At 42.9% G+C, this 22,357-nt stretch overlaps 1 protein-coding gene across 1 annotated transcript in view; it reads left to right on the top strand.

The window, feature by feature from the left end:
• The window catches only part of DNAH9 (dynein axonemal heavy chain 9), a 397,093-nt gene that overhangs the window by 78,489 nt on the left and 296,247 nt on the right, over nucleotides 1-22,357 (top strand). Inside the window, exons 18-22 of the mRNA XM_045293291.1 lie at nucleotides 9,166-10,036; nucleotides 15,159-15,289; nucleotides 17,825-17,951; nucleotides 19,060-19,212; nucleotides 20,357-20,482. Of these exons, the coding sequence (XP_045149226.1) occupies nucleotides 9,166-10,036; nucleotides 15,159-15,289; nucleotides 17,825-17,951; nucleotides 19,060-19,212; nucleotides 20,357-20,482 (1,408 nt within the window). The remainder of the gene's footprint in view (nucleotides 1-9,165; nucleotides 10,037-15,158; nucleotides 15,290-17,824; nucleotides 17,952-19,059; nucleotides 19,213-20,356; nucleotides 20,483-22,357) is intronic.

Raw genomic sequence — 22,357 nt, 5'->3', positions numbered from 1 at the left:
AAGTTATCTCACGTACTTTGCACGTTATTAGGAAAGACTAGTCCATAGAAGAGGGCAGCATGCCTAGTAAAGTAGAGGGATCCAGAAAAAGACCCTCAACAAACTGGATGGACACAGTGGCTGCAGCAATGAGTCCAAGCACAAGAACAATGGTGAGGATATTGCAGGACGGGGCAGTGTTTCCTTTCGTTGTACACAAGGTTCCTGTGAGTTGGAACTGAATGTGTGCAAGAACAACAAAGACCGTTAGAATTTTGAACAAGATTGCTTTGACGCTATAGATTACTTTGAGTAGTATTACTATCTTAACAGTAATAAATCTTCCAAAGCATAAGCATGAAACATCTTTCCATTTATTTAAGCCTTTTGAAAGGAGCCCTGGTGGCCTAGTGAGTTATGTGTGAGGCTGCAAACCCCAAGGTGAGTGGTTAAAGACTGCTAGCTACTCCACTAATAGTTTTGCATCAACGGTCTCTTAAGGTGCTTTCAAAAGAGATTGCAAATGTGTTTATAGAAATAGCTTCCCAAAGAGGCTTCTGAGACAGCTTCATATAAAACAACACTATCTTGCTGCTGCTTATTTGTGTGTTTCGCAGAAATTCAGTACCCATCCTCTTTAGTAACATTACGTGTATATTATTAAATATTTTTTAAAGCTGTATTTTTTTTCTTAGCATTTGATACCTTCTGGCAGTAGAGATATTGCTACTCGTAACTGGGTTTTTGAAATTCACATCTGTTAATTTGACATGCAAATGAATGTTTGCAAGAGAATGCTTTGAAAATAAGAGCTCACAACAGTGTGCAAAGGAAATGTTACTGCAATTTCAGGGCATTTCTCTTCTTGTCAGGAAAACCATCAAGACAGGAGGAGAATCACGGATTTAGTGCTGAAGGGAACTCTCTTAGTGGTGTCAGCTTATAAGTTTTGTTTCACTTCTTAATTTTGTGTGTGTACTTCTCTGTGTTTACAGGTACCACATGTGGCAAATTAGTTTCATTCTTGCCCTCTTAGAAATGCCTAAAATACAAGCCCTAATACAATCTTCTGTGAATTCACATTATGTCTCTTGTTTAGATTGGAGAATTGTTACCACTTCAGTTTAGCTTCCAGTGAGCTTGTCTTTCTTTGAGGGAGAAAAAGAAAATGAGAGATGCTGGGTTGCCTGGATTTTCTTAATTTTCCCCAACAAGTTTTGCTTCATTTTTTTTAGCTCTCAATTCTGAAATGTGCCAGCATATCCCTAGCTTGAATATCTCAGAGTTCACAATAATTGACTAAGCCACCATGCTCAGAACTTTCTCCAGCTCTGACTGATCCTACCTACTTGAATGAAACAAATGTTTTATGTTCCTGCTCTGACCTTGAGCACACCTGTCCTAAACTTGAGCCATGATTCCATGACACATCATCTTCTTATTCACATCCAAACCAGGTAATCCACAAGTTTCCTAACCAAAGCATCTGATGACCCCTGTAAGCACCAACCCAAACACCTTGCAGTTTCTGGGTAACAACAAGACTCTATGTACTGCTCAGAGAGTGTTTCAAAGATCTTGTATGATTGCATGTTGTCAAGAGAAAACAAGGCTTTCCTAAGTGCCAATGCAGCAGATCTGAGGGAAGAAAGACCTTCTATTGTGTTTGGACAGTGTCCGTTGTCTCTTTGATAGCCAGAGACATGACAGAGTTTGTCATTGAATATCCCTGGGATTTGTCAATATCCTAAGATGTAGCATTAGTTCAGGTTGACCTTGTTATTTCAATTAATTGGACTCATCCACATGATTTGGCCTTCCATAGAGTAAATGAGATAGTGGTCTCAACTGTGGAGTCAACAAAAAATGATGTAAATGGCAGGGTTATAATATGGTACACATTCCTAGATCTTAAAGACTTCAAGCCTCAGGGACAGTTAGTGGGTTAAGCTTTGAGATGCTATCTACAAGGTCAGCAGTTCAAAACCAATCATTTGCTCTGCAATAGAAAGATAAGGCTTTTTACACCCTTAACAAGTTACAGTCGTGGAAGCCCACAGGGCAAGTTCTACTCTGTCCTATTGGGTCGCTCTGAGTTGGCATCTACACGAGGGCAATGCGTGTGACATCTGCATTGGGTGCTGTTTCTAACCCCTGCTGGGGAAGCAGTCTACATCTCTTAGAGAAAGTGGTGCTTGAGCCAATGGGCAAGTGAGAGTTAGCCAATAGGGAAAAAATTAGTGGAAAGCCAGGATATTCCAGGCAAAGGATGTAGCACATGCAGGGGCACAGAAGGATGAAAATGTAAGAAACAACTGCAGAAAGGTAAGTAATATATAGTTGAGATTCAAGAATGGGCATAGCTAAGTCAGAATGGGTATAGCTAAGTCCATGTGACAGGTTTTAAAAGTCCTAATTTTTTAATCTGATCTCAAGAACCATGACCAACCACTGAGAAATCTGAGCTTGGGAATAACATAATGTGAATACCACACTCTCATGACCGAGGACAAAAGAATGGAGTCAAACAGACATAAAGCCAAGTGCCTGACTGGGGAGCAGTTACAATGGCCCTGATAAGAAGTAGTGAGCCCTGACCTGAAGTAGTGATGATGAGAACGGAGAGAGAAGAGGGGGGGCAAGAAAGATTTAGGGGAACTGATTGAAAGTATGAAAGATGAAGGTAGAAGAATTGTTATTGTCAGCTGCTATCACATTGGTCCTGATTCATGGAGATCCCATTCGTAATGAAGCAAAATGCTAGCTAGTCTTGAAATGTCTCCAGGATCAATTGTAGACTGACTTATAGAATTTTCATTGGCTGGTTTTTATAAATAGATCACCAGATGTTTCTCTCCAGTCCATCTTAATCTGGGAGCTCTACTGAAGCTTTTCCAGCATCATAGCAACACTCAATTCACCTATGACAGATGGATGGTGCCAGAAATTCTGCAAGAAATCCACTGCCTGGGAATTGAACATGAGTCTCCCTCATGATAGGCGAGAATTCTACCACCGACCCACCAAGGTCCAACCTATGGAGGAGGAGGAGAGTCTAGGATAATTCCCCATCTTTAGTTTGGGCAAGTAGGTAGAAGTTGGTCCTGTTCCACTGGTCACTGAGATGGGAACCAAACAATGGAAAGGATGAGGTTTTTGAAGCACCACAAATTCAAGATTCGACAGATTGAGTTTTTGATATCTGTGAAACATCAAATGGAAGTGTGCCATTGTTCATTGTCTATATAAGCAGGGCACTGAGCTTAAAAATTACCAATGAGTAGCTTCCAAAGACTCCATCTAAACCACTTAGTCCTCACTCCATGTGCCCATGGAAGGCTGATCTGAACCCATCATTTTTCCAGGATCACCACATTTACATATCTCTTAATGATAGTTTTATTCATCCCGACACTAGGCATTTTTCTTTCAAATTAAAATACTTTTATATTGTGATTTAAGTTCCAAAGACTTGGTATACCATTTCCCCTCCCAGTATTTTCTTGTTCTGAGACTGTATTGTTCCCCCAGGGTTTGGAGAACTGCTTCAAGTTTATTAGACACATTAATCAGGTCCATGAAGATCCTGACAATTTTCTCGAGAGGCTTTCAATGGTAAGAGGGTTATGTGCTGTATGTCTAGGGGTTCCCTTCACTACTTAGGCCAAATTAGCTAATAGGTGTACTCTGCTAAGGGTATGATTCCACACATTTTAAAACGATAAACAAAAATGATGCCACAGGGTAGATGAAGTTTGGAAAGGGTTTGATAAATGGCCAATCCTTACAAATATTTGAGGAACCAGCATTGATTTAGGGATGTTCATATGTGCCAAGGAAGGAATGGTTAGCAAGATCATTTATTATCTTCTGTGTATACTTCAAATACTATAATAGCTCAGAGCATACTTAATAAATTATTCTTGAGTTAAAGTCCATTAATAAGTTAAACAGAATATGGGTTTTCAGAGTTTGTCTGACTTCTATAAATATTATAATAACACGAAGAAGCTCAATTCGCTCTCCAAACCAAAAACTCATTGTCATTGAGTAGGTGCCAGACACATAGTGACCCTTTAGGACAGGGCAGAACTGGCCCCGCACTGGAGGGTCACTATAAGTCAGTGGGTTTTTGTAGACTGTAAATCTTTATGGGCGGTGGGACTTTCTAACTGCAGCCCAATGCACCACCATGATGCCACCAGGGCCGTGATACAAAGGAACATTTAGGCACACAGCTAGACTTTGGGAATGAAAGATAAACAGAAAAACCAGTTTCTCCTTGGTGCTTTCTCTTGCTGGGCTGCTTGCCATGAGGATCGAGTGTTTCTTGGCATCCTATGCCTTTCCCACTGCTTTTTGTAAAGGAGAAAGCGTCTTGCCTCTGTAAATGATTTAAGCTCCTTTCCAACTAGGAGCCCCGGTGGTGCTGTTGGGTAAATGTACTGCTACTCACAAGGCCCACAGTTCAAACCCAGCAGATGCTCCATGGGAAAAGATGAGGTTGCATGTTCCCAGAAGGATTTACAACCTTAGAAACTCATAGGATCACCATGATTTCACATCAACTCAATGACAACACTCTTCTTTATGTTTGTTTTTCTCTCAGCTCTGCGAACTCCAACTTTGTGTTTCGTTCTGAAATATAGGAAGTCTCAAATTAGGAAAGCCAACCTTACGAACAGCCCTGTGGTGGCTGTTAGGTGGCATCAAGTCAGTTCTGACTCACGGCAGCTCTGTGTACAACAGAACAAAACGCTGCGCGGCCCGGCGCCATCTTCACAGTTGTTCTCATGTTTGAGCCCACTGTTGTAGCCACTGCGTCCGTCTATCTTGTTGAGAGTCTTCCTCTATTGCAGTACCCTTCTACACTACTAAGCACGATGTCCTTCTCCAAAGACTAGTCTTTCCTGATAACATGTCCAAAGTACCTGCGATGAAGTCTTGCCATCCTTGCTTCTAAGGAGCATTCTTCTAAGACATGTATTTGTTCTTTTGGCAGTCCATGGTACATTCAGTCTTCTTTGCCAGCACAATAATTCAAATGCATCAATTCTTGTTCATCAACTCATCAAAAACCGAATCAAACTCACTGCTGAGTCAATTCTGCCTCTTAGAGACCCTATAGAGCAGAAGACAACATGCCCTGTAGGTTTCCACGACTAACTCTTCATAGGAGTAGAAAGAGTCCTTTCTCCCTCAGAGCAGCTGGTGGTTTCAAACTGCCAGCCTTGCAGTTAGCAGCCAAATGCTTAACTAGTACACTCCCAGGGCTCCTCAACAACCTGTACTTAACTTTTAATGTTATGCAAATTTGCACTCAGGTTGCCATTCAAAATGAACCAGGCCTTATTTGTATCAAATTCTCCATCACAATCACCTTCACATGCTGTACATGCTATGCATTAAATCATTGAAAGTCTTCGAGTCATTTCTTGCACTGAAGTAAGGCAAAAGAAGTTCCATACGTACCTATTCCAACTTATCTACAAGCATGACTCAAAAGATATACTTAGGGACATATCTTGTTCCTAATCCCAGGGCTGCCTGTATTTTAGAGCTGAAGAACAGTGAAGATATGTGGATTAACATTTGTTTAGGCAATATCCAACCCTGTATGTGCCTGGGTTCCCTGAGGTATCCTGTTTTATTTTGTTTAAAGGGAAAAAAGCCCTCTTTGCATGATCCTCTTCTCCCACTCTTTAAAATTGTGGGTGAAAGTTTACAGAGCAAATTGGTTTTACATTCAACAATCCATATGCAATTTATTTGCGACATTGATTTTTTTTTCAATCCATTTCTCTTTATACTTCTTTCCTACCCATTTCGGCTATTGAAACTTTATTCCTGGTAAGTCCTGCCCTTTGAATCCCATCTCGTTGATTGTTCTAAGAACTGGGCATCTCCCTGGTGTTATTTTTCACCGTATAGACCTATCATTTGGCTGTAAGTTGAGTGGTGGGGTGGATTCAGTCCCAGGTTTCAAGGCTATCTCAGGGTCAAGGTCTCAGGGATTCCACTGGGTTCTATCAAACCAGGTATCCTGGTCATTTTTTATATTGGAGACCCAAACCTAGATTCTTATGGAACAGGAAGATGAAGCAGAGGACATGAGTCTTGGTGTGAGTTCTTAGTCTCTGTCCAGTGGATAGATGGCAGTGGCAATCGTGGTTGTGGGGCCCCGCCTGCTCCTGATGCTCATGTGGTAGACCAACAGGCAGGGACAACCTCCACTCCTTCTTGCTCACTTTCTCTTGTGCTGTTCCCACCTGCCACCCTCCATGCCACCACGGATGCTTGTGCCTATTCCTCTAACCTTGGATGTTACATGAAACGTGTTTACTCCCATTATTCTAAGAGATTCATCTGCAACCATAGCATATGAACCAAAACCGTTTTAGCTGGAACAAGCAGGAACATTGTTTAGAGTTTGATTCAGATATAACAAGCATCAACGTTAATCTGACATTAATTCAATGGTATGCATAATGATTATTGTTTTCCATGGTAATTGGGCTTAAGTATAAGCAGTTCAGGTAAATAACTTTAATTAGAATTACTTTCCATCTATGAAGTCAAATATTTCTAAAGACAAGTAAAATATAGGGTCGTTTAAGAAAAGAACTCTGTATGCACACAAAGGCACAAACATCTGCACATTGGATTGTAGATAATGGTCAATTGTCCTAATTACCCATTTTTTCCTAAGGTTCCTTGGTTATTCAGCCTCAAATTCCCTGTTTTGATTTTAGACATAACAATCTATTCTTCCTTAAACCAACGTGTCTCCAAAATCTATTCCTACCAGCTCCTCCTCCCCAGACACCAGGCACAGCTTGGTGATTGGGAGAGGAAAATGAGATGACCCTTGACTTCCTGAGTTAAGACACGTTCCTGCTCATGCAGACATGCCCATAGCTCAAGAAATGAAATCCAGGTCTTTCTTGATGCTGTGTCCAAAGCAAATGAGCTTTGAAGTCTCGCCGTCTTTACTTCACGTTGGCTGCACATTAGAATTGCCTGGGGAGCTTTCCAAACACTTTTGAACTGCTTCCTCATGGATCTACTCATGGTTGATGAAGTAAAACTGAATGGACCTGAATTTGTAAGACATAGATATACCAGAGCAATAACTGGAACATGGGAAATTATGGGTCAATGTCCTACTAGAAACTTTATCTTCCTGTTTGAAAGTAAACCCATCATGTGAGAGGCCTGGTAGGGCTTGATCAGGGGCAATGTAACCGAGAGGAATTACTGAAACCCAAATGAAGGCTGAGCATGATAGTGGGACAAGAAGAAAGTCAAAGGAAATAAAGGAAAGAACTAGGAGGCAAAGGGCATTTATAGATGTCTAAATACAGGCATATAAATATGTAAATATATTTATATAGGATGGTGGGGAAATAGATCTACGTGCATATATTTATAGGTTTAGTATTAAGGCAGCAGAAGGACATTGGACCTCCACTTAAGTACTTAACTCAATGCAAGAACACTTTGTTCTATTAAATTGGCATTCCATGATGCACACCTTCCCTACATGATCGGGGCATAAGGAAATGTGGTGAAGAAAGCTGATGGTGCCCGGCATCTGGGGTCTTAAAGGCTTGCAGGTAAACAAACAGCCATCTAGCTCAGAAGCAATAAAGCCCACATGGAAGAAGCACACATGCCTGTGTGACCACGAGGTGTAGAAGGGACCAGGTATCAGGCATCAAAGAACAAAAACTCATAGTAAATGAGGGTGAGTGCAGAGTGGAGACCCAAAATCATCTGTAGGTAACTGAACACCCCCTTACAGAAGGGTCTCAGGGAGGAGACGAGCCAGTCAGGGTGCAGGGTAGCAACAATGAAACATACAACTTTCCTCTAGTTCTTAATGCTTCCTTTCACCCCCGCCTCCCCTCCCCTCACTATCATGATCCCAATTCTACCTTACAAATCTGGCAAGACCAGAGGATGTACACTGGTACAGATAGGAACCAGAAACACAGGGAATCCAGGACAGATGATCCCTTCAGGACCAGTGGTGAGAGTGCCATACCAGGAGGGTGGAGGGAAGGTGGGATAGAAAGGGGAAACCACTTACAAGAATCTACATATGACCTCCTCCCTGGGGGATGGACAACAGACAAGTGGGTGAAGGGAGACGTCGGACAGTGTAAGATATGACAAAATAATCATAATTTATAAATTATCAAGTGATCATATGGGAGGGGGAACCAAGGAAAGGGGGGAAATGAGCTGGTACCAAGGGCACAAGTAGAAGGCAAATGTTTTGAGAATGATGATGGCAACAAATGTACAAATGTGCTTGACACAATGGATGGATGGATGGATGGAATGAGATAAGAGTTGTACGAGCCCCCAGTAAAATGATTTTTAAAAAAGGAAAGAAAGGCAGGCCATCTCGTGTGTAGCATAACGACCAAATCTCTTGATTGGCAGTTGCAAATATTGGTGACCCACTCAACGATGGGGTGCTCTCCACAGCCCTGGCAACAACAGAGTTTCAACCCATATTCTTTTCTCATTCCATTTATACTTCTGCTTCATCCATAATTTTAAAATTCTGTCTGTTCTGATTTGACTGCATTGCTCATGACCCTGCCAGACTACCCCCCAAAATCATGGTTTAATCGGTGTAGGAAGCAGCCTGGGAATGGAGAGCTTTTAAAGCTTCCAATTTCTACTGTGTAGTCAAGGCTGAAGACCACTACCGTAGGGAGAGAAACGACATTCGTTTCTAAATGTTTCAAGGCTGCCTACCACTTGGCAGGATTTTAGCTCAACAATTCCTGCAATAATATGATGGTGCTCTTTGGTGTCAAATAGTCTCTGGAAGCCAACAGCTCAGTTAAAGAAAAAGAGAAAAGAAAAAAAGGTAAGAGGGTTTGAATAAAGGATCTACTGCCCTCCATCTGGGTGGGAGGTTGGGGAATGGGAGGAATAGTATTGTTTTCTCAGATGTACAGACCAGGTCCAAACATGAAGTTTCTCTTGAATTGCCTCTCTTCCGGTCTGTCTTCTCCTCATCCCTGCATATATTTTCTTCAAGAAAGTCATTGATCTTTCTTGGAATATGAAGTATTTAAAGATTTCAGATGGTGTTACTTTGGCGATTCTATCAAATACACCCCCCTCTGCTCTGTCCTTACAAAGGAAAAATACTGTGTCTTCCAGGTTTGACAGCACTGACCCTCATCAAATGCTCGATGCAAAACACATAGCCATCCAGCAGATGGAATCTACCATGGCCTCCATCTCTGAGTCGGCTGGCTTGTTTGAAGTCAGTGTTCCTGACTACAAGCAGCTAAAGCAGTGCAGGAAGGAGGCTTGTCAGTTGAAGGAGCTCTGGGACACAATTGGAATGGTGACCTCAAGCATCCATGCCTGGGAGACCACTAAATGGAGGGACATCAACGTCGATGCCATGGACCTCGAGTGCAAACGTTTTGCCAGGCACATCCGGAGCCTTGACAAAGAGGTCAGGGCCTGGGATGCCTTCACAGGCCTGGAAAACACTGTGTTGAACACCCTGACCTCCCTGAGGGCAGTGGCTGAGCTGCAGAACCCAGCCATCCGGGAGCGGCACTGGGGGCAACTGATGCAGGCCACTGGGGTGAGCTTCACCATGGATGAGGATACCACCCTGGCTCACCTCCTGCAGCTCCAGCTGCACCACTTTGAGGATGAGGTCCGGGGCATTGTGGACAGGGCTGTAAAGGAGATGGGCATGGAGAAGACCTTGAAGGAGCTGCAGACCACGTGGGCGGGCATGGAATTTCAGTATGAGCCCCACCCTCGAACCCACATCCCCCTCTGGCGGTCTGATGAAGACCTCATTGAGATCCTGGAGGACAACCAGGTCCAGCTTCAGAACCTGATGATGTCCAAGTACATTGCTTTCTTCTCGGAGGAAGTGTCGGGCTGGCAGAAGAAGCTCTCCTCGGCGGATGCTGTCATCTCAATCTGGTTTGAGGTGCAGCGCACATGGTCCCACCTGGAGAGCATCTTCATTGGGTCTGAAGATATCCGGGCACAGCTACCTCAGGTACCTGCTAAGGATATTGTTCTCTCTCCCAGTTCTCTTACCTAGGTCACCGGTGATCATCCACTGCTGCCTTCTCTGTGTTTCTCTTCCCCCTTGGCTTTACTCACAGGCACCTCCAACAGATGTTGACATTGCAAGCCACTGAACACGAGACCGAGGAAATGGAGAAGAGAGACTCTCTTGTCAGTTTGTCCCAAGATGCGTAGGAAAAAGAATGAAGAACTTGTTGTTTTGTTTTGGTTCAGTGTGTTTGTTTTTAAAATATTTTATTGTGATTTTGGAGAATACCTATGTGGCAAATTCGACTCTCGTTTAATGATTTCTCTGTGCAGCGTTCCGTGACACTGGCTGCACGTCCCACAGTGTGTCGGCATTCGTGCTCTTTCTAGTCTGGTCTCCATTAGTGCAGCCGTATTGCCCCTTCACCTGCTCACCTTTGGTCTAGGGGAAGTGGTGGCCATTGAGTCTCATTTAGACGATTGTTCAGAGGAGCATAATGTTCACAAGTGGTGTTATTTAGTTTATGATCCACTCCGTCCTTTGGCTGATAGGAGGCCTCATGAGAGTGATTTTAGTTTTTATTTTGAAGGTTATATATCAGGGGTTAGGGAGCCATGGTGGCACAGTGGTTATGTGTTGGGCTGTGACCTAATGGTCAGGAGTTACTCCCGTAAATAGTTACCGCCTTAGAAACCTACGAAGGGGTTACTGTGAGTCATCCTTGGCTCAATGACAGTGAAATACCAGTGGACAGTCTCAAGGTCCCTTTTAGTCTCTGCCAGCACTGTACACCTGGCCTTTTGAAAAGAAATTTGACTTTTGCTCTGCTGTTTCTCCCTCACTATCGGGAACAATCTATTGTGTTCCTAGTTTGTACTGGTAGCCTGGTGTCAAGGTAGCTGAGGTTGTGGCTCACAGACTTTTTGTTCTAAAGACAAGTTTCTTCTTTAATTCTTTGGCTTTCTTCTTCCTCTTTTGCAACAGACACTAAGAGGCATTTTAGATGATCCATCACAAATTTTACAGACTCAGATGCTACTCACAAACTAGGATGTAGAACACTATCTTTGAGCTATGGTGTTCCAATTGCCCAAGCTGCCCTCTGAGGAACCTGTTGTTGCTGTTGTTGCTGTTGTTGTTGTTTAAATGTGTATACAAGAAAGGATATTGAACATATGAAGGAGTACTCCCCACCAAACGAAAATGTTTTCAAAGCTAAATATTTTTACAAAACAACCTTATCACCTTTAAAATGCTCTCCATTATACTTAATGCATTTGTGAAATCTGCGATTTTATTCTTGGAAACATTTTTCAATCTCATCTGTTTGGATGGCTGACAGCACCACCCTCATTTTTTTCTTCATCTCTTCTATGTCATCAAATCACTGTCCATTCATGTACGTCTTCATGCATTGAAGCAAAAAATAGTCACATGGAGCAAGGTCGGGTGAGTAAGGTGTGGGGGTGCAAGAGAGGCATGCTATTTTCTGCCAAAAAATGGGGCACTGAGATGGCTGTGTGAACAGGTGCATTGTCGTGGTGGCAGAACCATTGCCCTGTCTGCTATAAATCAGGCCTTTTTTGTTGTACACTGTTATGCAATCACTTCAGAACCTCTAAATAGAAAGCTTGATTAACAGTCTGACCTGGTGAAACAAACTCCAAATGCACTATGAGTTGACATTTTTGTTGTTGAAATGTTCAGGATGAAGTTTGTCATCAACCGACAGTTCATCTTTTTAGAAACGAGAAAACCACTCCTACACTTCAGTTTTTCCCATAACACTGTCCTTGTAAGCTGTTCAATATCACAACAGCTTCTGTGACATTTTTCCCAAGCAGGAAACAAAATTTCAAAGCCACACGCTTTTCCCTTAAATTGGCTGTGTTAGTCCAGGTTGACTAGAGACACAAATCCAGACACTCATATATATATATATATAAGAGGGAACTTTATATCAAGAAGTAATTATGCATCAATAAAACATCCAGCCTAGTCCAGATCAAGTCCATAAATTCTATATTAGCCCATGAATTCCACTTCAGACTTATGCAGCACATGCAGTGATGCTGAATGCAAGATCACAGGCCAGTGGGTGGAAAGTCCTGTGGGTCCATTGGTGGTAAAAGCATCTCCAGGGCTCTGGCTGCCATCAGTGTGCTTCCATGTGGCTTTTCAACAACAGGAATGTGCAGCAGAGAGAGTGCGTGTGTCCCGCCTTCAGAGAGGAAGAGAGGAAGACTCCTAGAAGCCTCATGAGAAGGCCACATCCACAAGGAGTCATCAATCAGGCTGTGACCTATGACCTATAACCCATTTATCAAGTTGACATGAAATTATGTAACTGCCACATCAGCCATCACAGAAAACGAGGTTCTAGCAAAACTGCTTTCATGAAAAATGTCACTGTGACCAGAGAGAACCTTCCCAGTTGACACCACTAAGTGCACTAACTCAGAGTGAGTTGCTCAATGCAGGGAAAAATGCATACTGCACCCCCCACCACACACACACACACACACACACACACACACACACACACACACACGAGATTTCCTCTATATCCTTTTAATACAGCAACTTCCTAGCTTACAAAATGTCACATGCTGCCCGGCATTGCTTAGAATTTGACGCACATCCCATCAAAACAGGACATTTGTCAGCCCATCCCACAAAACGTCTTTGATGAAATAGGGTCTAGATTAATGGTGGTAGATTTGCAGTGGAAAAAGGACAGCAAATCATTCCGCTATGACAACTGTAATTAATCAAATTAAATAAACCAGATTTTATTTCTTTAAAACGCTAGTGATTGAAGAGGAGCAGGTTAAATTAGGAGATGAAGGTGGAGGTGGAGACTTTCGTAGAGATGGTAAAGGAGACTTCTGAGAAATTTCAGTAAACATGGTAAAGAATATTGACAATGCTAAACAAAGCCCATGGCCATTGAGCCAATTTTGACTTCTGGCAGCCCAATCAGAGTAGGTATCTCTCATTTTTAAGCAGCACTGTGGGTTTGCATGTAAAATATGTCAATATGTTTGTTTTCTTTGTACTAACAACATGCTAATAAGAGGCATAATAACATCAATCATACTCATACAACAATAGTCGTTACTTTCATTCACTCTGGATATTTCGCAACTTTTGTTCACGTGTACACATTTTTTTACATAATTGCTCGCCTGGTGTAATTACAATTTGCTTTTCATCGCTTGCATTTTAGAACACGTGTCAGATATACACTCCTATAACCTTGATGCTTTTTTCATCTTTACTTGGAGCAAGACATTGCACTGAGGAATTTTAACTTATTTTCCTGGTGGTCTTATTTTAAAATCTTCTAAGGAGAGAGGGAGTGCTTCTTAGATGTTGGTGCAAAGGCTGGAAGACGAGATGCTCTCCGCTTGAGTCTTAACTCCTCCGCTTACACCCATGAGTTCTTGGGCAAGTTATTTAACCTCTTGGTGTCACAATTTTCTCATTCGTGACCTGGGAATAAAGAATGGTACCTACTTCTGGGACTTCCTCAAAACGGTACACCTAGTAAGTATAATTATCACAGTTGTTAGATAATAATAATGCTATCAACTCTTCCCCCGTGCCGAGTCTTCAGCTAAAGCACTCTGCATATTTATCCTCTTGCTTAATCAGAAGGACAGTACTAGGAATGTGTGCATCTTTGGGGGGAATTGATGACCCTTAATTACTGTTGGCATCATAGTAGTATATTTCCTAAAGAAGAGCTTATTTTGGTGATGACGACTTTTGCTTAAGCTCAGAAGGAACATCGGAACCAATATCTCTCTGACTTAGGAATTGTGTGTTCTCAAAATGTGGTTGGGACCCCTAGGAGACCCTTTAGAGGGGATCCACAAGGCCAAAACAGTTTTGAAGATAATCATCCTAAAAAGTTCTTTGTTATTTTTTCATTTTAATTCTGTTTCTTTTATAAGCATATGGTGAGGTTGTCCAGAGGACACGTGTGTGATGTGGGTTCCACAATAGATTGACCACAGAAGCAGAGATGAGAATCTGGTTGTATTCGATTAGCTCAAACATTAAAGATTATTGCCACAATATGTTAGGGGGGAATGCCACTTTCCTCATGAATTTATTTTATTTTGCAAAATATAGTGATTTTAGGTAAAATATGTTAGGTTCATATATAATAACCCAAAAAACAAACTCCCTCCCATCAAGTCAATTCTGAGGCATGGTGACCCTATAGAACAGGGTAGAACTGTGGACTCACATTTGAGGGGATACCCCCAAAGCCGGGAAAAAGCTCTGTTGGGTGGAGCTTTTGTAGTACACGTATTTTTCCTGCTAGGCTAGCATGTATCAACTTGCTCTGAGTTAGTGCACCCAGTGGCTTCACCTGGGAAGGTTCTCTGGTCACAGTGCATTTTTTTGTAAAAGCAGTTTCCCTCGAACCTTGTTTTTTTGTGTGATGGCTAATTGAAGAGACCGGCATGTGCCTGCTTGGGGAAAAATGCTCCAGAAACTGTTGTGATGTTGAACACAGCTTACAAGGACAGCCCTATGGGGAAAGTTACTCCATGTAACTTCTTTTTGCTTCAATGCATGAAGACGTACATGAAAGGACAGTGATTTGATGACATTGAAGAGACGAAGAAAAAAATGAGGGTGCTGCTGTCAGCCATCCAAACAGATGAGACTGAAAAATGTTTCCAAGGATGGAATCGCAGATTTGACAAATGTATTAAGTGTAATTGGCTGGGAGGGGGGAAGAATCCCATTTGGGGGGAGGAGTTACCCCCTCTTGTATATGTGTGTTTGTGTGTGTGTGTGTGTATGTGTGTGTGTGTGTTTAATTTCTCAATTCTAACTCCTGATAGAAAAAATATTGGCAGCTGTCTTGGAGCTCTCAATAATTTTAGATACTGTAAATGGATTCTGAAGCCAAAAAGGGGGTGGGAGCAAGAATTGAGAACTGCTATTGCTAGCTAAGGTCTTTTTGTGTCTGTGGGTAATCTCTCTCGGACAACCAGGAACAAGTACATGCTTCTGACTGACATGTTACTGGTAACATCAAGGGTGCCTCCCGAAATTGAGGGAAATGGTATTTAATTTCTTCTCACACTTTCATTTGTAGGACTCAACAAGATTCGAGGGCATTGACATGGACTTTAAGGAGCTGGCTTATGATGCTGAGAAAACTCCAAATGTCGTGGAAGCTACCAACAAATCAGGTCTTTATGAGAAACTGGAAGATATTCAGAGCAGGTGAAAATTGTCTTGCTGCCCTTTTGTGGTGGAAGGGACAGTGTTTACTTTTTCTCCTTCTGTCTTTAGGCTTATTTAGCTGAGTGAATGAGTAAGTGAGCGAGCGAGTGAGGTTGCCTGAGTATGTCCCTTGGATGTTTGGGGACAGAGGGTCTGGCGTTAGGTGCCACTGAGCCGGTTTCCACCCATAGTGACACTGTGCACAACAGGATGACCCATCAAACGGTCCTGCAACCTCGCAATGGTTCCCACACCCCAGTCCATTGTTGCAGCCATGGTGTCTGTCCATCTCATTGAGAGCCTTCCTCTTTTTTGGCCCCTGCACTTTATCAAGCTTGATAGCCTCCTCCAGGGAGTGGTGTCTCCTGACAATATGTCTAAAATATGTAAGACGAACTCTTGACCTCCTGACCTCTAAGGAGCACGCTGGCTATTCTTCTTCCGAGACAAATGTGTTTGTCCTTTTAACAGTCCATGGTACTTTTGGTACTCTTCTCCAGCACCACAGTTCAAGTGCATCCATTCTTCTTAGGTATTATTAGAAGAGAATTCAAAAATGTTTGCAAAAGTACATTGACATGGAGCTGCCAGAAATTTAATCCCAACTTACTTGTGGACCTGGAACAGGGGACAGCAATGCTGACGTCAGAGAGGTCTGACTAAAAGCAGAGGGTACCAGAAAGAGGCTTCCCTAAGTTTATTGACCATGCAAAGGCATTCGACTGGAAATCATAACAAATTATGGCTAATATATTGAAGAAGGGAAATTCCAGGACACTTAATTGTGCTCATTTGGAACCTGTACCTAGGCCAAGAGGCAGAAATTTGAACACAGAAAGGTATACTTATGTGTGGTTTGAACTGTTAACCCTGGCAGTATAGTGGGTTACGCATTGGACTGCTAGCCACTAGATCAGCAGTGTGAAACCACCAGCCACTACACAAAAGAAAGATGAGGCTATTTGCTCATATAAAGATGTGCAGTCCTGGGCAGTCATTGGGGAAGTTCCGCTCTGTCCTATAGGGTCACTATGAGTTCAAATGGACTTTATAGCAATGAATTAGTGAACGTGGTTTAAAATCAGAAAAGGTGTGGGTAAGGACCTTATCTTTTTACCACATTTATTCAGTCTGTATGCTGAGCAAATTTGTAGGCTGAGAAGCTGGACCGTATGAAGAAAACTGCATGACCTCAAGATTGAAGGAACGTTCAGTAACAGCCTCTGGTGAGGAGCAAAAGATCACCCTGGCTAGTTGAAAGTAGTGAGGACCGAAGCGCTTACTGAGGAAGATCACAGACCACAGCCTTGAGTACGGATTACCCCCCAACATGAAAGAGAAATCCTCACAAGCAGACCAGTATCAGCATCCTGATAAACAGAGAAAAGATTGAATCTGTCAAGCATTTACTACCAATGGTAGCAGCGATCAAGAAATCAAATGAGACACTGCGTTACACACTCTGCAAACCTCTTTAAAATGCGTCAAATAACAGGCACCATTTCGCAGTCTGAGGAGCACCCGACTTACCCACACCCAAACCTACTGCCATCAAATCATTTCTGACTCATAATGACCCCTGAAGGGTTTCCAAGACTATAAATCTTTGAGGAGGAGACAGCCTATTTTTCCTTCTCCTGAGCAGCTGGTGGGTGTGAGCCTTTGACTCTACCATTAACTGCCTGTGCTTATCCTACAGTGCCAGCAGGGCCCCTGACTGAAGTCAGCAGTGGTATTGTTCAAACACCTCATCTGGATGTGAAAGTTAAACCATTCACAAGCTAAATGAAAAAAAAATCGGTGCCTTTGAATGATGGTGTTGGTGAATAATATTAAATGTACCTGAACTGCCAGAAGAATGAACAAATGTGTCTCGGAGGAAGTCCAGATAGAATGGTCCTTATTAGTGAAAACTGCACGGCTCCAGTTCATATACTTTTTCTCTGAAAAAGGACGTCACGCTTAGTAAAGTAGCAGAAGGTTGACAAAAGAAAATCCACTCCCAACAACATGATTGACACAGTAGTTACAACGATGGGCTCAAACAGCAAAGCTTGTGAAGATGGTGCAGGACCAAGCAAGGTTCTCTAGTGTTGTACTGGGGTCACCAGGCGTCAGGACCAGTTTGAGATCACCAGACCACCACAACATTAGAAGTGTTTATGCTAATGATGTAAGGAGCTCGTGGGGGAAGCAAATGCCTACTAAATGAAAGCCTGGCAGCTCAAGGCCTCCCAGAGGCACCGTGGTGATCTAGCTCTGAAAAAATCACAACCGTTTAAAACCCTATGGAGCACAGTCCTACTTGGACATAAATAGAAATGCCATGAGTTAGCATTAACTCCCCCACAACTGGTAACTGGTGTCCTAAGGTAACTATATCATTATGGATGCTTGCAAGCATCCATAAATGCTCCTTGTGCTGATTTCTCCATAGATTTTGTATTTGCACACATTTGTACTTTGGGAATGCGCATACATATGCCAGTGGGCCCAGACACACTCATTGAGGAAAGACTATGTTCTTTCCCACAGATTGTCCCTGTGTGAGAAGGCGCTGGCAGAGTACTTAGATACCAAGAGGCTGGCCTTTCCTAGGTTCTACTTTCTCTCCTCTGCAGACCTGTTGGACATCCTTTCCAATGGCACAGCTCCACTGCAGGTGAGCAAGCAGTGTGCAGAAAATTCCAGACAGTGGGAGGCTCCCTGAAGAAGAGAGTTTGAGGTTCTCCTTTCTGCTTCCTATCTCTAGCAGTGTGTATATTTCAAACCCGTGTTTCCGTCATCCCAAACCTCAGACCGTTTTTCATTCCCGCCATTCCTGATGCTCAGGAGACCCTCCAGCTCGTCTAGGGGCCAGGGTCATGTGTAATTGGAGAAAAGTTGGAGGGTGGTAAGCCTTTAGGAGGAATACAATTGGCTCTTTCTGGTGTCCCTTTTAACACTGCAGGCTGGGACGGCAGGGTAGAGAGGGAAGCCCAAGCACATCCAGAGTAAAGTGGAAACATTGAGGATGGCAAGGTTGGGAGGGGCTGAGTCTTTGCAAGACACACAGTTGGCTCTGTCTAGCTTCCTTCTAGAAGCCCTGATGGTACCGTGATTAAGTACTTGGCTGCTTCCCAGAAGTCACCAGCAGCCACTCTACAGCAAACATGTGTGAGAGTCTGCTTTTGTAAAGACTTGACGCTCTGGAACCCTAAGGGGCAGTTTTACTCTCTCATCTGTGGGGCACTATGAGCCAGATTAACAGCAGTGAGTTTGGCATCCCTGCAAACACTCCTGCCAGAGGTGCCCGTGTAAAGGGGAAATCCTGCCATCCATAGCCAGGATTTCTGTATACCTTGACCTTGCTTTAGACTCCCTTGTTGCTTTGCCACACCAGAGAGGTCCCAATGATTGGAATGACTGCTTCCACAGGCCACCATCACCACTGACCTTCACCTTCCAAATTGGAATGTGTTATAATTATTTTTCCACTATGGCCTCTGCTTATTTCTTATTGTACACTCCAGTCTGGTTCCATGTGTGTTAGTTTGGGTAGAAATTAAGCAAACCATTATAGCTCATGCATGATGCCCATTAGTTGTATATTCCTTTGACCACTTCTGTCAGATCCAGTTGGCTCCCGTCCTCGCTTCACTTCCTTCTAAGTATTTTGTGTCCACCCATCCATCTTTTACAATGATTGTCACATGGCAAGTACCTAAGCAATACTAATAAAGATTGTGCTAAACACATTCATCAATCCTTCTGCTTGCCTTGCCTCAAAGGTGCAACGCCACCTTTCTAAACTCTTCGACAATATGGCCAAGATGCAGTTTCAGTTTGATGACGCTGAGAAACCAACCAAGATAAGCCTTGGCATGTACAGCAAAGAAGAAGAGTACGTGCCCTTCAGTGAGCCTTGTGACTGTAGTGGGCAGGTAAAGAAAATGCCCTTTTGTCTGCCTTATACCTTTACTCTCAACTACCTGAATGCAGTATGTTTTGACCTTGGGGATAGTCCCTCTGACCTTCAGGCAGAACTAATCTGCCTGCCCCAGAACTTCCAGCTACCTTTGACTGGAAGTGACTTTGAAGTGCAATGTGCTGGTTTGCACATTTTCCTCTTCCTGGGAAGGACACTTGCCAACATTCTTATCTCTCCCTGACCCAAAGATCTGTGCAGAGAGGACTAACATGTACATACACAACTATCCCAGGCAACAAGGACAGTATTTCAAGATGATTATTGCCGCCAGGAGACTTAAACACAACAGTGCCTCAAGCACACCACAGGGGAATCTGGGCCACTGACAACTTCCCTGAGAACAAAATGGCCTTTGAAATCAATGACTGTCTTGAGATGTCCCCTCCCTGTACAAACGCACCATAGAATCACTTCCACTCTCCTGCTAGACCTTCCCATTGGAGAACCAACTGCCACGCAGTTCTAAGATCCATTATCTCCAGATCGTGAGTGTCCAACTCAAGCAACATGGACCAGGGGCTTACTCTCTCCCCAAACCTCTTTTCCATCCTTTTGTATCACTGCTGAAATATAAATTGAATGTTCTTTATCCTAAATGAGCAATCAAAGCATCATCCTTTGGGTCTATCAACCAGTTAGTTCATTTTAACAGCTGAAGAAAAGAAATTTTGTGTGGTTCTACCTTAATCCACATGTATCTTAGAGAGCACTCTATTATCAGAAAATGATCAGAAATTCTGGGTTATATGTGATTGGCCCTGGGAGTTGATTCAGAGTTCATTCTTTTTGTAGACCTATAAAATAATTAGTTGGAAAATTGTTTACCTCTCTCAGGGACTTCCTTACAGAGAGCAACCCAGATTTAGATTTCCTTGAATGAAGCCAGGGTCATGGTGTCTCCCCCTGACCTGCTTCTCTGACTTATGTTTTCCAAGTGGGCTCATCATTCTGTTTTGTTAAGGCCAGTTCTCACTTATTACTACCCTCAGTTACACAAACAAAACATCTCTGTGCTTTCTGAAGCCATGCCGGGTTCCATTTGATCATTGTTGATCAAATCCCCAGTGCTCAGTGTCTGATCCAGGTTCTTCTTCCAGGTAGAAATATGGCTGAATCATGTGCTTACTCACATGAAGGCGACCGTGAGGCATGAAATGACAGAAGGTGTAACTGCCTATGAAGAAAAACCGAGAGAGCAGTGGCTCTTTGACTACCCAGCTCAGGTATTTTCTTACCCAGGCCCTGACGAATCCCTGTCCTCCACTGAGCTGTCTTCCTCAGTAGCCTCTGTTGTACTACCAGAACTCCTAGACATAAGACTCACATTTTGTTTCACAGTCAGGAGATGCTCGACCCCCTGTCGTCTATAAGTGTCAGCAAGAGAAGGGGGGATCTTGTCATTCGTTGTCTAATTTCACCTTTACTTTGGAAGATCAGAGGATGTCCATTTTGACCCTGATTGGCTACAACAGAGAGAAAGTGTGACCAATTCAATTAATACTCATTGAACCAGTCCATTTAGTATCTGCTGACCTTTGTGCTAACATACCCAAGACACCCATAAGAAACAAGACAATTTGTCTCTGTCCTCCTGGAGTGTGTAGGTTAGTGTGGAAATCAATCAATCACAAATGTACTTGGTGTGAGGTAATAGGTGATATAGGGTACCCTAGGACCATATTACCCGTACTAGTTCGTGGGATCCGGAGACAACCACTTAGAATAGGATGTTTAAGCAGAGATTTAACAGAGGAGCTAACAAGTCAAAGATGGAAGGAAAAATAATCAAGTGTGGGCTTGAGTATGGGTAAGGGCTCAGAAGAAATGGAGATCATGCGGTACTTGAAAAACTGAGATGAATTGATTGTGGGTGACATAGAGTATGGAAGTGAGCAGCATGGGAGAGCACATGTATTCTGGGGAGGAAAACAGAAGCCACATTTTAGAAACAGCATTAAGGAGTCCAACTTGATTCTAAGGTTCAAATCCTTTACAGGGTTCTTAGGAGGAGAATTGGAGGAGAGAGCTAATGAGATTTTTTTTTTAATGACATTGGCTATAATATACCACTCCATTTTTCCTCAATACTGATTTTAGTACATGTTGGGGAATGAACATTTGGTGGTAACTGAATCCATAATAGTAGACCAGGATGCCCTTGGAAAGTATGTAGCATGTAGTGAGAGTATAGGACAAGTCATTGTTCACCATTCAGAGGCTCAGTATGCGAGGAAGAACCAGTGAAGCAGAAACAGGCATGATCTCTTCCTAGACAAAAGAAAACCCTGGAGACCGTACTTATGGAAACCAAAAAAGAAACGTAATGGGAGGTAAGAGGGTGAAAATGCCAAGTGCTTCTAGAACAGCAAGTGAACTGAAGAGGCCCCAGGAGAGAGCCAGTAGGCTAGGATGGAAGCCAGCACGCTGTGGGGAGCTCAGTCAGACAAAGGTGGGGAAAAGCTGATGTGAGGGTGGAAAACTCAAGAGACATGACTGTGAAGGTGAGACATAGGCCAGTACCGCTGGGGAAAACAGGTATTTCTTAACATTAGACTTGGAGCATCCCTTCAAGCCATTCAAATAAGGCCATCAATGCAGGAAGAACTTTTTCAATAGGGTCAATATGTATAAATTCTAAGGCAAAAAAGGAAAAATTGGGGAATTATGTGTTTTACTGTATCAGGAGTATCAGCATTTTGAGGCATGAAAATGACCTCTTGCTATTGCAACAGGGATCATTTAGCACAGCAGCTTCCAAACAAGAGGGTACTGGAGGGGAGCAAGGACATGAATTTCCCACCAGGAATAATCAAAATTATGGGCATTTCCATATTATGTTCTCGAAGAAGTAGTATTTGAATCCCCTTATTTTCCATTTATTTATTTTTAATCACTGAAAAATGTAAATAACACTGACCACATTGAATTTTGCTGTTATGGTTATATTTGGGGAAGTGAACATTTGATGGTAACTGTCCAAAACAGTAGATAAGATCGGCCTTTTCAGAAATGGTGTGGGGGCCACATGTGACCTCCTCCAACTGCTAAACTGATTGCCACAAGGCCGAGGTCACAAATGCCTTCACCCCCCATCCCCT

Source organism: Echinops telfairi, unplaced genomic scaffold, assembly GCF_000313985.2.
Source record: "Echinops telfairi isolate 266 unplaced genomic scaffold, ASM31398v2 ScPeMD7_2010;HRSCAF=2546, whole genome shotgun sequence".
NCBI classification, from domain to species: Eukaryota; Metazoa; Chordata; class Mammalia; order Afrosoricida; family Tenrecidae; genus Echinops; species Echinops telfairi.
The sequence above is the reverse complement of the archived record's forward strand: the minus strand, read 5'-3'. Positions and strand labels throughout refer to the sequence as shown.